This window comes from Perognathus longimembris, chromosome 8 (genome assembly GCF_023159225.1).
Source record: "Perognathus longimembris pacificus isolate PPM17 chromosome 8, ASM2315922v1, whole genome shotgun sequence".
NCBI classification, from domain to species: Eukaryota; Metazoa; Chordata; class Mammalia; order Rodentia; family Heteromyidae; genus Perognathus; species Perognathus longimembris.
The window spans coordinates 52081925-52099188 of NC_063168.1; the positions used below are offsets into that span (position 1 = coordinate 52081925).

A 17264-nucleotide genomic window follows, 5' to 3' on the forward strand; every position below is an offset into this window, starting at 1 on the left:
CTATACTTGTAGAAAACAAGCCTGAACTTACAAGTATACTCCTTGAGATTATTATTTTCATTAGAATTTCATGTTAATACCATTGTGATAGTTGAGTAGTCTTTTTTTTTATGATGATGATGTGTTCTTTTCTGTCACTGATAAGAACATTTTCGTTATGGGTGAAAAAACAGAAGTATTGAAGAAATAATTTGAACCTAGTCTAAACCACAATTTTGATTTTTGTTTTCATCAGATTATTTTTTGACAGAACTTGGAGCACTTAAATTTTAAAGTGATTTTCCCCTAAATACAAGACATTGCTTAAAATCTACATATTCCTAAGCTTAGTTATTTTTGTTTTTTTTGGTGTTTGGGTGTTTTGTTTTGTTTTGCCAGTCCTGGGACTTGAGTTTCTTTGGCTTTAAGGCCAGCACACTTGAGCCACAGCACCATTTCTAGCCTTCTCTGACAAATTTATTGGAGATGAGAGTCTCACAGACTTTGCTGTCCCAGCTGGCTTCAAACCATGACCCTCAGATCTTCGGTCTGAGTAGCTGGCATTACAGATGTGAGCCACCAGCTCCTAGCTAAGCTTAGTATTTTTAATGATCTGATTATTTATGGGTATATTAACATGGGTAAAGTATTATTTATTTATAGGAAAACAAATGGCATTTGAACATTTTTCAGAATATGGTGTGTCCCAGGTCCATTATATGATGGCTTTGGGGAAAGAAGATGGATTTGACCTTATTCTCTTTCATTAAATAGGTCACAGCCTGGCTATGATAGGCTTGAAAGTAGTTTAAAACATAGTGTAAACACTAGAAGAGATCTGTATGTTAAATGTTATGGGAGAACAGGCAGATACTTGTCTCTTAGAATTAGAAGGATGCTTCAAGGTGACTTTCGCACTTTTATCATGCATCTGACATTATTTGATATATAAAAAAGCAACTTTTTGCTGTGTTCTAATGGAAATAAGATGTACTTAAACTTTTAAATAGTCCCACTTTTAAATTAATATATTGCTTGAAATGGTTTCTTTAAAATGGAAGAAAAGATAGCCTCATTCTCTCCATGGGTGTTGGAAGGTACATTTCTTTTTCTCAACAAAGTATTTGATGGAACATATATTGCTCATTCCTTTGAATTTTAATTCTTAGCGTGCCATAGTTCAGTTGAAATATTTAAATAGTTCAACTCCTTTAGTGTTCATCTGAAGGTGTGCTGTTTTTCTCCTTAAAATATTCTTTAAAATTCCCTTTACTGCAGTTTAAAATCTTGTATAAGTACATGTTCATGTGCATAATTTTCTTTAAAAATAACACCCAGTTTTCTGTCTTTAAAAAATTCCATGTATGTGCTGGGAATGTGGCCTAGTGGTAGAGTGCTTGCCTTGCAAGCATGAAGCACCATATATACAGAAAAAGCCAGAAGTGGTGCTGTGGCTCAAGTAGTAGAGTGCTAGCCTTGAGCAGAAAGAAGCAAGGGACAGTGCTCGGGCCCTGAGTTCAAGCCCCAGGACTGGCACACACACACACAAAAAAATTCCATGTATGAGGCAGCAGTGGAAAACACGTGAATGTGTATATATACATAAATTTTTAGATGCTATGTTCAAAGTCAAACCAGCATTTTTCTTGTTCATTCTTTGGTCATTTGTACTTCACTATAGTTAGAGAATACTTTATTTTAGCCTTTTTCTTTCTTAAAACTGATAACACACACACACACACACACACACACACAAAGTAGCATTAGATGAATCTTGCATGCCATTTGGAAAGCTTCCTAGGAAAATAATTTTAAAAATCAGGACTACAAATATATCTTTTATTGTTATTAGAAGTCCTGCCATGCCTTTCTTTTTAAAGAGCATATAGCAATACAGATTTATTTGGGACCTGGGATTTCTCTTTTAAAAGTAATATATATTAATGTATGTATTGCTATAATATTTGCCATAAAACTATTATTCTAAATGTTTCATTTTGTACTATTAGGACCTACAACTAGAATATGGACAAGGACACCAAAGTAGTTACTTTTTAGGTGGAAACAAGTAAGTAAAGGTCTTTTAAATTTTAATTTCAATTCAGCATAAGTTGCCATTAGTGTAATATTTTTATATTTAAGGTAGCAAGTTGTATTGGGCTGGTAAATATATTTTATAATATGCTATAACTTTTTTCTGTTGATTCTCTTCTTGTCATTTATAGCACTTCTGATTGTCATACTGGAGAGAATCAAGTTTTATATCACAATATCATTTTGATGATCTTGTTATAATATAACAAATATAATCCAACTGAAAATAAATATGTCTATCTCAGCAGTTTTTTTTTTCTTTCTAAAACTGACCTGTTTATTCTGTACCAAACTTTGTCAAATATTAGCCAATAAAAACATCTGGAATTATTTATACTATTTAGAATTTTTATTTTAACTTTTTATCTGTTAGTTTTCTAAAAAGTGAGTATTAGTTAAAATGTATCTGAAGTCTTAAAACTCATCAACTCATGCAAGAAATAAATTAAGCAGCTAGTCAATACCTACGCTACACCAGGCATCACCTAAGAAAGTTACATCATGAAATTGAGACATAACATATTCTGCTATTTAAGTTACACAGTTGAGAAATAATGATCAATAACAGAGAGCTTAGTTTTAAGGTTAATAATGCAAAATTATGAGTTTCTGTAAAAAATTTTAAACTGTCTTTTCCCTACACAAAGAAAAGGCTTTGAACAACAACCTAAAGACATTGTTAGTCTCATATATAATCTGAATTACAGACAGGAGAAATTTCATGTTTTATTGATATTAGTCTTGATCATATTACTAAGCCTCTATATTATTAGTCCTATCTTAAAATAGAAAATAAATGTAAAATTTCCCTGGCATAAAGTGTAATTTTACATAAATGGTAACTATTCATTTATTACTTATCTAAGTAGACACCAAAAAAATAGTTTATCTCATTGTAAGCAAATAAAAAACTTCATGTGTCTTTTATATTAATTTCTGAGTAATTCTGATGGAGTTTTTATATTATTTTCTCTAAATATGGGGTCACTAGTTTTTTACTACCAAATTTTGGTATATTGGAAGAGACCGAATAAATTGAAAACTATTTTCTTGTACCTTCTTTTGGTTCATTAGAAGTTACTTTTAATTATATACTTAATATAATGGCCTACTACTATATATACTTTTTTCTCGATCCCTCAATTCTCATTGTCTGGTTTTTATTGTTAGATATGATAGTATGTAGTTATTTTGGCTAGGTAAAATATTAATAATTTGCCCAACCTTCATTTTTTGATTAATTGGATCCCTGCTTAAGGAACTGTATTCTATATAACGAATCATTGGCAAGGTAGGTTGACTAAAAGTCTGCCCTTTGGCTGTGTTTCATGTATAGGTGTATACATACATGTGACATGAGCATGGATGTAGCACTTCTCTTACTGTATTGATATGTCTGCTTTATTCTTGTGACTAGGCAGTGTTTTATACTCAACAGGATTTCCTGCTTTCTCCATAGGTGATCAGGCAGACAGATTTCCATTGATGGGTTTCTGCTTATTCCAGATCACACAGAAACTGTCAAACTATAATTGTTGCATAGGAACTTTTAAAGTAGAAGGCATATGTTTTTGCTGGACACCAGTTGATCATGCCTGTAATCCTAGATATCAGAGACTGAGATCAGAAGATTGCTATTTGAAGCCAACCCAGGCAGGAAAGCCCAAGAGACTCTTACTTCCAATTAACTACCAAAAAGCTGGAAGTGGAGCTGTGGTTCAAGTGATATAGCATAGTATTGTGCAAAAACACTCAGGAACAGTGCCCAGGACCTGAGTTCAAGGCCCAGGACCAACATACATACACACAAAGGGGCATGTATTTTAACTATACTAGGTTGCCATCCTTTCCTTTGAACTCTAGTAGTACTGGGATCAACTCTTGGCCATTTATTTAAAAAGCAATAAAATGCTATATATATTTAAAAAAAAAACATGTCTAATGTTTTTAATGTAGAGAAAAGTTCTAAAAATAGATAGTTCTGACAACCCCGTAGTGAAAAGAGTGAAATATACAGTTTCCTGAAGAACAATACTAAGTGCCATGTCCAGTCAGAATTGGCTCTTGGTGTGACCCACTTGACTGAGAAATTTACTTTTATCGTCTTTTGTACAATGATGATTATAATATTGGATGCCTCAAGGTAATAAGAGTAAAATGGATTAATTGTGAAAGACTTAAGGCTTAGGAAATACTAGCTTTCCTTGTTTATGGCTTTTATTCTGTTAATAGTTACTGATCACATTAGAAGTGAATAATAGGAAACTGCTCTTCAGCTTTAGGGAAGTAGTTTCTTGGTTTTGAATATAATCACAAAAATATATATAGATTGTTCAGAAGCTATCAGACAATTTTGAAAGATCTTAGAAGCTTACAACTAATTTGATCCATTAGCTAATTTAAATATACTGAATGTCTTAATAGTGGCTTTAGACTTCGCCTATTACTAGTTTTCTGCTCCATCAGTTAAATCTGTGTTTATAATTGTTCCATTTTTAACTTTCTCATTACAATTGATTTCAGATGTGATAATTGAGTTTTATTATTTTTGTTTTGTTTTCCACTTTTTGAAAATTCCCTAGCAAAAGAATTCAGGTATCCTAGAAAACATGAGATTCATTCTTTCTTGCACAGTACTGTCATACGGACTTCTTAGCAAATTTAGCCAGATTTTACTTTCTCTTATAAGGCTCAAAAAATAAGTCAAACATTCTACTTCTCATTAAGACTTTATGGATTGTGTAACTCCATTAACAATATTTTTATCAAATACCAAAATATTTACAAATGAGTGGGTAAAAACTGTACATGATTTATATGATTTCCTAGGCCATGGCAGTCTTCCTTTCCATGTCCACTTACATCTCATATATGCTAATGCAGTACAACAAACTTCATTTAGTACCACCAATAATAAATTTTATGAAATAGTGCTGTTACTTCATGAACCAGAATAATAGAAAAACAACAGTGTTTGGTTATTTTTTTACAAATCTTTCATCTAGAAGACAACTAAATTCTCATATGCTATTTTATTTAATCCTTTATTATATTACATAACTTCCAGCTTCTGGAAAATTTCAGTATGTACTCAGGAAATAAGAGAAAATATGTATTATGCAAACAGTTTGACTTTGTGGACAACCCCACCCCCACCCCAGTAGGAGCACTAAGATACCTCCAGAATCCCTGAACCACAGTTTGCTAATTAAAAAAAATGGTATTTAATCAATAATAGCTGCCAAGTATGCACTTAGTTATACCTTCAGACACTATTCTAATTCCTCTTTTACAAATAAAGAAACAGAAGCACATTTAGTTCAAATCATGGTCTTATATGAGCCTTGTGGCCTTCAAAGGTGGAGACAGTCTTTGCTTGAAAATATATCTCTATTTGCCTGCAGTGTTGCTGGCCAAAAGCTCTTACCTTTCTATAAGTGGCCTTGAGAGACCTTTGTGAATAAAACTATATTTGAATGTGATACCTTAATTTTTTTATCTAGAAAATGGCATTTGCAGTTACTTATGGGTTTTCTATGGTGTCTACCGTTCCAGATTTCTAACTTTTGTTATTGGATCATATTATTGAGCAGGATCTAATTAAAATATTTGATGGCTAAGAGCTGTTCTATTTATTGTTCATAGTAGATAACCATGCCTTTTAGTTTCTGTAGTTTTATGTTTAGGTAATTCTAAAGACATTTTTTTCTATATATATACTACAAGGCAAAAAATGTTTAGAAAGTTATGCTTCATAACTTTGAGGAAGAGTAAATTTCCCACTGACACTTCTATCCAAGTAATTTACCAATAACTGTATTTGTCTGTATCCCATGTGGCTATTAGATTTTTATGTTTGAAGATTGTAACATAGGAGATAACTGCATGAATGCAGTGAAAAGTAACAGAACTTCAGGAATGTCCTAATTGCTCTCTTACATTCCTGAAAACTAAAGTTTTATAGACTGTTCCTAATGGTGAAATCCTCACACCTGGTCTGATACAGGCTTAGTCTCCCAAAAGTGTAAATGTGTTTGCCAGTGCACCACTGGAGAACAAATCCTCAGGTAAGTGAGTGTCCTCCGTGAAAGCAAAGTGCTACTACATTCATGTATTCACATCACATGCATGCATGCTTCTGCAGAGATCCAACATGTTCAGTTCCATTCTGTAGGATTGCCTGAGAGCATGATTTTTTTTTTTTACCAGAGTGTTGTCACTTTCCTTATTTTAAGAGAAAGGAAACAGAATTTTAGGTGTTAGGTATAATATTCCAGGTAAATTTGAATCCTAGCAAGCCCTGGCTGTGACTCTGCCATTACTGTTTTGTTGGTACTGTTGTGACATTTCATGGTGAGTTGTCTTTTGTTTGAATTGGTATTTTCCAGTTGAAAACGTAGAATATATTGTTTAGAATACATATATAAAAAGAAAATTATTAAATATAACTTATTTTTGTGGTACAGAGATGATTATTGTTGAAATTTTTCAATTAATAGTAAGAAAAAGTAATTCAAACAATTATGACAAAGGTTAAAGTGATAAATATACCTGTTTTTGTTGCTTATACATGCTATTTTTTGTGTTTTTTTTAAGGAGTCTTCTGAAGTCTGTTGAAGAAGAATTACATCAGCGGTAATTTTAGTTTTTAGTTCAGCTTACAATTCTGTATTTCACAGATATTAAATCATTTGCCCCTTTTTCAGCCATATATGTTTCATTTGTTTTAATTCTCAGTCCATCCCAGAGTGAGACATAAAACTCTGTTCTGTAGTGATCTTCTTGAATCTCTAGAGTTGCTCAGCTGTTTGGGTAAAGTTTACTAACAATCATGTTATCCTTTCTCTTTAGAGGACATGTGGCACATTTAGATGATGATGAAGGAGAGGATGATGATTCTAAACAGTAAGTTCTGTTTTCTATTTTTAGCAAAAAGAGATGTCATTTGACCCCAATTCCTAAGTCCAGAAACTTAATGATGGTGATTTTAATATACTAACCCAATATCCCAGCTTCTTTTCTTACCTTTTTTCTGTTTTAGTTGTATAGTCAAATTGTACTCTGGTAACAAATGTTTATTTTTATAGTTCCAGAGGTTGAGAAATTCAAACTAGGTTTCCAGCTGATTTGATTCCTGATGACAACAACCTAATGGCTGTGCAGTATGTGTGTGTGCACAACAGGAGGCCAAGGACAATCTCTTCCCTTTCTCATAAGCCCATCAGTCCTATGGGGTTATGTTATAGCCCCTCCATTATTACCTCATTTAGCATTACTTACCTCCTAAAAAGCCCTGGGGATTAGAACTTTACATGCAAATATTGTGGAGACATAATTCAGTTACTAATATAGCCAATAGCATAGAATGTTGAAAGACTAAAACTAATATAGAATTTTTTTTATACTTTTAGCAATATTGGGGTTTAAACTCAGGGCTTTTGAGTATGCTAGGCAGGCACTCTATTACTTGAGCCACACCTTCAGCCCTGTTTGCTCTTGTTATTTTTTGAATAGGGTCTCACTTTTTGCCTGGGCTGACCTGGACTAAGATCCTCCTATTTATGCTTCCCACGTAGCTGGGGAGACAGGTGCGTGCCACCCAGTTTTTATTGGTTGAGTCTTACGAACTTTTTTCTCCAGGATACTCTCAAACTATGATCCTTTCAACCTCAGCCTCCTAAGTAGCTAGGATTCTAAGTGTGACCTTGACAGCTTGGATATTTTTGTAGTTTTTGAGTTAAAGTTTTGTTTTGCAGCCCAAGCTGACTTCAAACTCAAGAGCCTCCTGTTTCAGCCTCCCCAATACTAAGTGGATTACAAGAATGCACTATCACACCTGGCACCAAGAAAACATTTGTAGTTGTAATTTAATAATTGGTAGCTGCCCTAATTATTACTATAACTAGAAAGAATCTTAGTAATGTTAGATTAAATTTCATTTTATGTGCTTCAGATAAACAAATACTTTAAATATAAATGTCTGTTTTTAAAGGATCAAATATTTTTATGTGTGTGTATGTGTGTTATGTTTAGGTTTTGGAAGTTGGGGGAGATTTTTTATTTTTGAAAGATAGAATTTCAAGGTAGACAGGAGCACCTGAATAATGCTAGGGCATAGGTCTTTCCTCCCCTGCCTCATTATTTTGACACTGACTCCTGTCACTTAACCCACCCTAGATCTCAATATCTTGATTTGAAATTTTTGTGCAAATTATCTTTGGAAGATGGGGAAGAAGGGAAACTGGCCAGTACTGCAATTTGAACTCTGGACTTTGCACTTGTTGGGCAGGTGTTCTACCACTTAAACCATACCTCCAGTCCTTAATCATCTTTTAGTTCTTTTTATTTCTAAAACTGATTCAGTGGGTACAAGTGGCTGACCCTTACAGTCTTAGCTATTTGGAAGGCTAAGATTAAGAGGATCAAAATTTGAGCTCAGCCTGAGCAGAAAAGTGCCCTGGGCTGAAAAGTGTGTGAGGACCCCCTACACACACATATACTTAGTGTAAGAAGATAAGCATGTTGGCTCACATCTGCAGCCCAACCATAGTGGGAAGCAAAAAGGGGAGATCACATTGTTGGTGCTCACATCAGGAAGAAGTGAAGCCCTGTCTCATAAAGGAAGAGAAGGTTAGAGGTATGGCTCAGAAGTAGTGTGCCTGCCAGACAAACTTGAGAATGAGTTGCAGTGAATCTTAGCTTCATTCAAATATTGCCTATATTTCAAAGAAGAAAATACCCTAGGTCCACAAGAAAAAAAAAATAAAATTCTCACTGTGGTATGCAGAAATCATTTCTAAGAAGTTTCATCAGATACTTCTTATCACTAGCAAAAATGAAAATGTACAGTGTGATTTACTTTTACAGTACATTATTTTCTCACAAACCAACTGCTGCTTAATTCTTATTTACCTTTTAATGGAAATAGAGTTATTGTCATCTTTTCTAGTTCTAATTATATTTTAGTACTTGAAATCAAGAAGGCATTGTCTAAACCATTGTTTCTGAGTAATACTTCATTTAACTTGAATACTTCACTAAATATTTTAGGAGAAGAACTCATAACTTAGAACATGGGACTTATTTTTGCAGGCTTCTATGTCTTTGCAAAAAGTATGTTTTACTAATAATTTATTTATAAAATGAAGAATTTTGATTCTAAACTTCTTTTTGTGTTTTCAGTTCAACCATGAAATCAAAAGTTCCACCACCTTTACCACCAAAGGTAGACAAATTTCTTCGATTTGAATTGTGTGAATTATTTTTCTTCCTTGTCAATAACAGTCTGTTACACGTTACTCTATTTATTTTCATTGACAATCTATAAAAACAAATTGTGAAATTGATAACTTCAATATAAGAGCCTTTTGATTATTTTTCTTTTTAAAAATATTCAACTTGCCATTATCAATCATTCTGTTTAATAAACTCTAGAAATGCATCCTCTAAAACCAATGATGTTATTTGATTCGTTTTATTTCACTTGTTAATTTTTTTTTCTTAGCCAAACACAGGTGACTCATACCTATATGATTCTAGCTACTCAAGAAGTTGAGATCTAAGAATAGAGATTTGAAGCTAGCTTGGAAAGTTTGTGAGACTAATTAACCAACAAAAAAGCTGCAAGTAGAAATTGTGGCTCAAGTCAGGGACAGTGTGCAAGCCCCTCAGTTCAAGCCTCAATGTTAGCAGCACATACACACAAACACACACACATACACACACAGAATTTTACCTTCTTATAATAATTGCTAGTAACTTAGTAACATACCATCATAGATATTTAATTTTCAGAAGATAATTATGAATATTTCAGGGTCTTATGCATGTGTGTGCCTATGCCTGGGTACTATCCCTTACCTTTTTGCTCAAGACAAGCACTCTGCCACTTGAGCACAGTTTCACTTACAGCTTCTTGCCTGTTAATTTGGAGATTTTCAGATCTCAGCCTTCTGAGTAGCTAGGATTATAGGCATTAGAAGTGTGAGCCACTAGCACCTGGCTTGTTGTTTTGTTTTTAATCTAAAATATGACCTAGAACTTTTAAACAACAAAACCATTTGCCACAGTAATAATAGAATAGTTACAACTAGGTGGGTGCTGGTGGCTCACTCCTGTAATCCTAGCTACTTAGGAAGCTGAGATCTAAGGATCGTGGCTCAGCTCAAAGTTTCACCTGGCAGGAAAGTCCATAAGACTCTTATCTCTAAGTAACCACTAAGAAAGTAGAAATGGCACTGTGGCTCAAAGTAGTAGAGTGCTAGCCTTGAGTGAAAGAGCTTCTGGAAAACACCCAGTCTCTGAGTTTAAGCCCCAGGACTGAACAAAAAAACAAGAAATAAACAACAACAACAAAAGAATGGGATTTTTTTAAGGGTAAAATGTGTTAATATAGATAGTGAATTTATCAGCAAAGTAAATTCAGTTATAAAATAAGTTTTAAAGTTTGAGTAGGAATCTTACTAGTCTTGACATCTTATCTATCTATCTATCTCCCACTTTCTATATATATTTTTTTATTTTTTTGCCAGTCATGGGGCTTGAACTCAGGGCCTGAGCACTGTCCCTGGCTTCTTTGTGCTCAAGGCTAGCATGCTACCACTTGAGCCACAGCGCCACTTCCGGCTTTTTCTATATATGTGGTGCTGAGAAATAGAACCCAAGGCTTCATGTATACGAGGCAAGCACTTTACCACTAGGCCACGTTCCTAGCCCTATCTTTATATTTTATATATTTCATTTTTATTTAAACAACTCTAGAAATCTTTATGCACACATATGAATACTACTATGCTTGCTTGTTTAGCTTCACAGTATTAGGAGTATAGAAATCTGAATTTCAAAGAAATAAATGCTGGACAGTTTTGAAAAAGGAACACACTTGTTATAATTTAGCAATTCTGCAAACCATCAGCTGAGCAATTTTTTTCATTCTGTGTACAGACAATTTGTCAGGTATACTATGGTATTATATTGCAGTTCCCCAGTGTGAAAGCATTACCATAATGACATTGAGTTCTCTGACTTGAGTCCTCTAAGGGACAGTTTAGATTAGCCTCACTTAATAAGGAGCTGATCTTTGACTCACTTGAATTATTAAATAAAAAGATTTATTTAATTGGAGGATATCAGGAAATCTTGGATATATTACTTGGGAAGACTTCTGAGAAACCAGTGAAGAAATTGGTATTCTCTTAGAATTAGAAATTCCCTTCACCAAGCTGGGAATGTGGCTTAGTGTTAGAGCGCTTGCCTAGCATGCACAAAGCCCTGGGTTCAATTCCTCAGCAACACATAAACAGAAAAAGCTGGAAGTGGCACTGTGGGTTGAGGTGGAGTGCTAGCCTTGAGCAAAAAGAAGCCAGGGACTGTGTTCAGGCCCTGAGTCCAAGCCCCAGGACTGAGGGGCAGCAGGGTGGGGAGAAAGAAACTCCCTTTACAACCATTTTGTTTGGTATGTTTTTCTTTTCTTCTTTCTTTTTTTTTTTCTTATTTATTGTCAAAGTGATGTACAGAGAGGTTACAGTTTCATACATTAGGCATTGGATACATTTCTTTATTTTTTCTTTCTTTTTTGGGGGATGGAGGAGGACATTTTTAGGTTATTTTTTAAATATATATGTAAAGATAACCTGAATGTGATAATTGAGTAGACTTGAAATTCATCAGATAAATGCAACTAGAAAGCCTCTAACATTTATTTTATGAAAATAATTTTATATTTAATCACTGGTTGCCTTTCTGTGTTATTCCAGCCTAAGTCCATCTTCATACCACAGGAAATTCATTCTACTGAGGATGAAAATCAAGGAACAATCAAGAGATGTCCCTCAGCTGGAAGCCCAGCTAAACCATCCCAAGTTCCACCTAGGCCACCACCTCCCAGATTACCCCCACAGAAGCCTGTTGCTTTAGGTAATGGTGGAGAGTAAAGTCACATATGTTGCCCAGTGTTCACACTTTGTAGAAAGAAAGTGACACAATCTTTTTAGAGATCTTTAAAATTACTTTAAGGAAGGAGAGAACAGGAACAATGGCTATAGAGGTGTTTTCTGATTTTTGTCTCATGGTTCAAAATGCCCTTTTTTCTTTTTAATTGGTCATGGTGCTTGAACTCAAGGCCTGGGCACTGTCCCTGAACTTTTTGCTCAAGAGTAGCGCTCTACCACTTTGAGCCATAGCGTCACTTCTGGTTTTCTGATGGTTAACTGGAGGTAAGAGTCTCACGGACTTAACTACCCAGACTGGCTTTGAACCTGGATCCTCAAATCTCAGCCTCTTGAGTAGCAGTGATTACAGGCGTGAGTCACCAGCGCCCAGCTCAAAATGTTTTTAATGACAAGACGTTTGATGACTCCCCACAATCCAGTCTGGGATGTTTTGCTTGCTTTTTGTAATTTTATATTAGTCTTCTCTTTTGTGGAGACTGGCTCACACCCACTCATATTTGGTTATAATAGTGTAAAAGCAATATAAATTAAGCTATGAGCAAGTGAGAAAAATATATTAAGGTTCTAAGCTACTTCTGTTTAAGAAAAGAAAGAGGATACATTAACTTCTTTATTTTATCAGTTTTAGAAAAAGGATTTGTCAGTGTTAAGTATTTCATCCAAATTAGTATGAGAGGGTGCTATTTTAAACACTGTAAAGTTTCCTGTTTTTTCCAAAAGAAAAATTAGAAGAAAAAAAAAACAGCTATCATTTCTTGGTAGGTATTATATATAATACAAATTGTCCCTTTCCTGAAAGTAGTTATGATCAGTATTTAATTTTTATCTAATGAAAACAATTATGTACTTAGAACACCCTGTAGTTATAATTTCCTAATACGTAGAAATAAAGGTTTAAATAGAAAAACATATATGTATGACTTCTTTAGGACTAAAGGTACTAATTGTTTTCTCAAAGAACATACTGTCTCAGAATTAATTTTTTCTTTTCTACTTGATAATTGTATTAATAAGAATGAGTAATTTCTCAGTATATTTTAATGCATCTTATTAAAGGAAATGGAATGAGCTCCTTCCAGTTAAATGGCGAGCGAGATGGATCATTATATCAGCAACAGAATGAACAAAGAGGCACAAACTCCTCAAGAAAAGAGAAGAAAGATGTACCAGTAGGTATTGACATTTGTAAACTCCTGTTTGCTTTTTTGTGGGGTTTTTTTTTGTTTTTTTTGTCGGTCCCCGACTTGGCTTTTTTTTTACTACAATCTTTATTTTTATTTTGCCAGTCCTGAGTCTTGAACTCTGGGCCTAAGTGCTGTCCCTGAGCTCCTTTTGTTCAAGGCTAGCACTCTATCATTTGAACCACAGCATCACTTCCAGCTTTTGGTTGGTTATTGAGAAACAAAAGCCTCACGGACTTTCCTGCCTGGGATGGCTTTGAACCTCGATCCTCTGATCTTAGCCTCCCAACTAGCTAGGATTACAGGCAAGAGCCATAGGCACCTGGCTCAACTACTATTTTTCTAAGTAGTGAAACTATACCAGTTAATTACTATACCGGTAATTTAATGTGTTAGCTATAATTATTTAAATATTTAAAAGATAGATTTGCTGTGATAGGATTGATTAATAGCTTTTTCTTGTTTAAACTATTTAGATCAATTTAACAATATTCTTGTTACAGTTCACAAAGTAGTTTAGTAGGAAATAATTCTTAAAAGCCCCTTTACTAGCTGGGGATATATCTCAGTTGTAGTATTCCTGCCTAGCATTCAAAAGGCTCTGGGGAGGGATCCCTAGCACCACAAAAAATAAACAAAGCCTAGCAAGGTATGTAAGTAATTGCCTATGGCTGGGTAGTGTAGCTTCTGTGTTAGAGCTCTTGAAAAAGCTCTGAGTTCAGTCTCCAGTAACACACAGAATTATGTGATTACCTAAAGAAAGCATGCACACCAAATTGGTTTGGAGGAAGACATTTTGTGTGTGTTAGAAAGTAAGAAGTAGACTGTGGAAGGATTATAGGAAATAGAAGACCAAAGAGTTATCTACATTTTCTTGTAAGAAGAATGTATTCTTGTGGTTTATTTGAATAAATCAATTCTGTTTGAAATACAGTATATTCATGACAAAAATCACAATTATGTATGTGTTTATTTTTTAGAAGCCTATTAGTAATGGTCTTCCCCCAACACCTAAAGTGCATGTAAGTATTAAATAGCAAATATTTGCAAACTGAGTGTAATAACAAGTAATTGCTTTGATGTGTATCTTTGGTTAAAATTTTTACTCATTTAAATAATCTTATTATTGAAAAAATACGTAAGATTGCTAATTTTAATGTTATTTGATTACACTATTATATATCTATCCAAAAAAAAGAAATTATACATTTTATGCTCTTTGATTTCAGAATTTTGTTAATATTTTATTGGCTGCTATTTTTTTTTATTTATTTTTTTTTTTTGCCAGTCCTGGGCCTTGGACTCAGGGCCTGAGCACTGTCCCTGGCTTCTCTTTGCTCAAGGCTAGCACTCTGCCACTTGAGTCACAGCGCCACTTCTGGCCATTTTCTGTATATGTGGTGCTGGGGAATCGAACCCAGGGCTTCAAGTATACAAGGCAAGCGCTCTTGCCACTAGGCCATATCCCCAGCCCCTTGGCTGCTATTTTGTAAGAAATGTGGAAAAACCACAAAAATACTTTAGGAAGTACAAAACATAGATAACATTTTTTAGGATGTTTTCAGTTATTGAAGACCTATAATTTTTAACTCAAGGAACATCAAAGGAATATCAGGCCCATGTTCCTCATTTTACCCATGAATAAAACTGAGATCCAAAGATATTGGCCAATAAGATGACAAAATTCCACTCAACTCTAGCCAGAACTTAGATATCCTATAGTGCAATCAACTTAAATGTCTACTAGTACAGTATGGTGTTATTTGTTTCTAGATTAGGTCATGATGTCTTTCTTCTTTTTCTCATTTTTTACTTATACTAAAGAGGTACACATATTTTGAAAGATATATGCTGCTTTACACATACATTACCACATCTAGTTTTGGGGATGTTTTTTGTGGTTTTTGTTTTGTTTTGTTTTTGCCAGGCCTGATGCCTGAACTCTGGCCCCTGAGCTTCTTTTTGTTCAAGGATATAGAGCTCTACCATTTGAGCCACAGCACCACTTCCAGCTTTTTCTAAATAGTTTATTGGAGATAAGAGCTTCATAAACTTTCCTGCCCAGGATGGCTTTGAACCACAATCCTCAGATCTCAGCCTCCTAAGTAGCTAAGATTAAAGATGTGAGCCATCGGTGCCTGGCTTATTCTTTTTTCTTTATGGTCAAAGTGAAGTACAGAGGGGTTAGTTTCATATGTAAGTCAGTGAGTACATGTCTTATCCAACTTGTTACCTTCTCCCTCATTTTCCCCCCGCCTCCCCCTCCCCATTTCCATCTCTCCCCGCCCCCATGAGTTATACAGTTGGTTTGCACCATATAGTTTTATAAGTATTGCTGTTGCATTGGTTTGTCTTTTTATCTTGTGTCTCTCAATTTTGGTATTCCCTTTCCCTTCCCTAGTTGAGGGTACTAAAATCAGCTACAGTGATATCAGGGGTAAAACCACAGGAAAGAAATGCAAAAAAAAAAAAAAAAAGGCAATGTTTCACATGGCATGTTGAAAATAACAACAATGATATACCACTTGTTTCCATAACTGAGTGAAGTGAGCCAGACCCAAAGAAATGTGGACTCTATGGTTTCCCTCATTGGGAATAATTAGTACACCTTTAGGATAGTCCTAGCAGAAGATCACAATAGCTTAATAGCTATGCACATATGAACACATAAGATGAACTAAATTAACTTGAGGTTATAGAAACAAGTGGTATATCATTGTTGTTATTTTTGTTTTTAATCCTGTAACATTTAAAATCTACTGTCATAACCAAATTTTCAAGTACAATATATTGTACATGAGTCACCATAGTGCACAGTATATCTCCTGAACTTACTCTTCCCAGCTAAAATTCTGTGTCCTTTGACTGTGGTGGTCAGAGGAACCACATTGATTGCATTGCATGATTTCTTAAAATACCTGGCAGAGAATTCTGCATCTCTTTACTGCCTTCAATTCTAAAGTGGCTTCTGCTGAGTACCACCACCATTCCCTATAGTACTACTGACTACTCACTATTGTGTCTGATACCTGTAAATATACTCTCTGTTCTTTATCTTTTACTTGTAACGTTGATGGTATTTAAAGTTGTTAGTGTAAGACTTGTTTTATGTGTGTATATTTTTAACCCTTCATCACATCACCATCAACTAGTGCTGGGCTCTTTCAGCCTACTACTTCTGTAAATGTGAAAAGAACATGGCTGCTGAGATGATGCCCAATGTTGTTCCTTTATTTTAGGACAGTATGACAAATACAGAGGTTTCCTCTGGCCAAATATTTTTGTCTCAAGTTGACAGTTAAAAATATGATTAAATAGAGTATTTAACCAAAATGATCATTTTCATAATTAAAACTTTAATATGTAGTGCAAATGAATGATACTACATTTTAGAAAGATTTTTAAGTGGGTTCAATACATTAATATCATGAAAAGTAGAAATTTTTAATGAATAATATAAACAATCAGGGTCTACATATTTGGAGGTGGAAACATACCTCTTTCACTTTATACTATGAAACTCAATGATTAATGACATCTTTATCCTAAAACCAAATAGGAAACATTTCTAACTTTGTGAAGATTCTAACTCATCAGAAAATTTTGTAATGATCTTGGTAGTGGAAATGTAAGTGGCACTATTATAAGCAAAATATTGTGCAGACTTGACTTTTGTTGCTACTTTTAGTTGAAATGACTAGAAAAAATACTGATTTTGCCCCCTTTTTTTCTCTCAAGTAAGCTCGTGGTTTTATCTGAAAACTTTGTTGTTTTTTTTAACTGTATTTTTTTGTCTTTTCTTTTTTGGTACTGGGGATCAAACCCAGGACGTTGCACTTGCCAGGCAAGCGCTTTGCCACTGAGCTACATCCCAGCCCTATCTGTAAACTTTGTACTACCAAAAAGTTGATAGATAGCCCAAGGGGTGGGTAAGTCAAATCAATGACTGGTATATTTATTTCTATAAATTTAAAAATGTTCTTAATTTCAGTATACTTTCTGTAATCTCCCTAAATAAACTAGAAAATAGTTATATTTTATATACTAAGGACCATTGCTT

At 34.3% G+C, this 17264-nt stretch overlaps 1 protein-coding gene across 5 annotated transcripts in view; it reads left to right on the forward strand.

The window, feature by feature from the left end:
• Positions 1-17264, forward strand: part of Map4k3 (mitogen-activated protein kinase kinase kinase kinase 3) — a 135949-nt gene that overhangs the window by 90309 nt on the left and 28376 nt on the right. For all 5 annotated transcript variants that reach the window (XR_007211920.1, XR_007211921.1, XM_048353069.1 and 2 more), the window contains 7 exons: positions 1989-2047; positions 6670-6708; positions 6925-6978; positions 9256-9298; positions 11829-11988; positions 13080-13192; positions 14185-14226. Coding sequence is in view for 3 of the 5 variants with exons in the window: in XM_048353069.1 (XP_048209026.1) it covers positions 1989-2047; positions 6670-6708; positions 6925-6978; positions 9256-9298; positions 11829-11988; positions 13080-13192; positions 14185-14226 (510 nt within the window). In the remaining 2 variants the exon portion in view is untranslated. The remainder of the gene's footprint in view (positions 1-1988; positions 2048-6669; positions 6709-6924; positions 6979-9255; positions 9299-11828; positions 11989-13079; positions 13193-14184; positions 14227-17264) is intronic.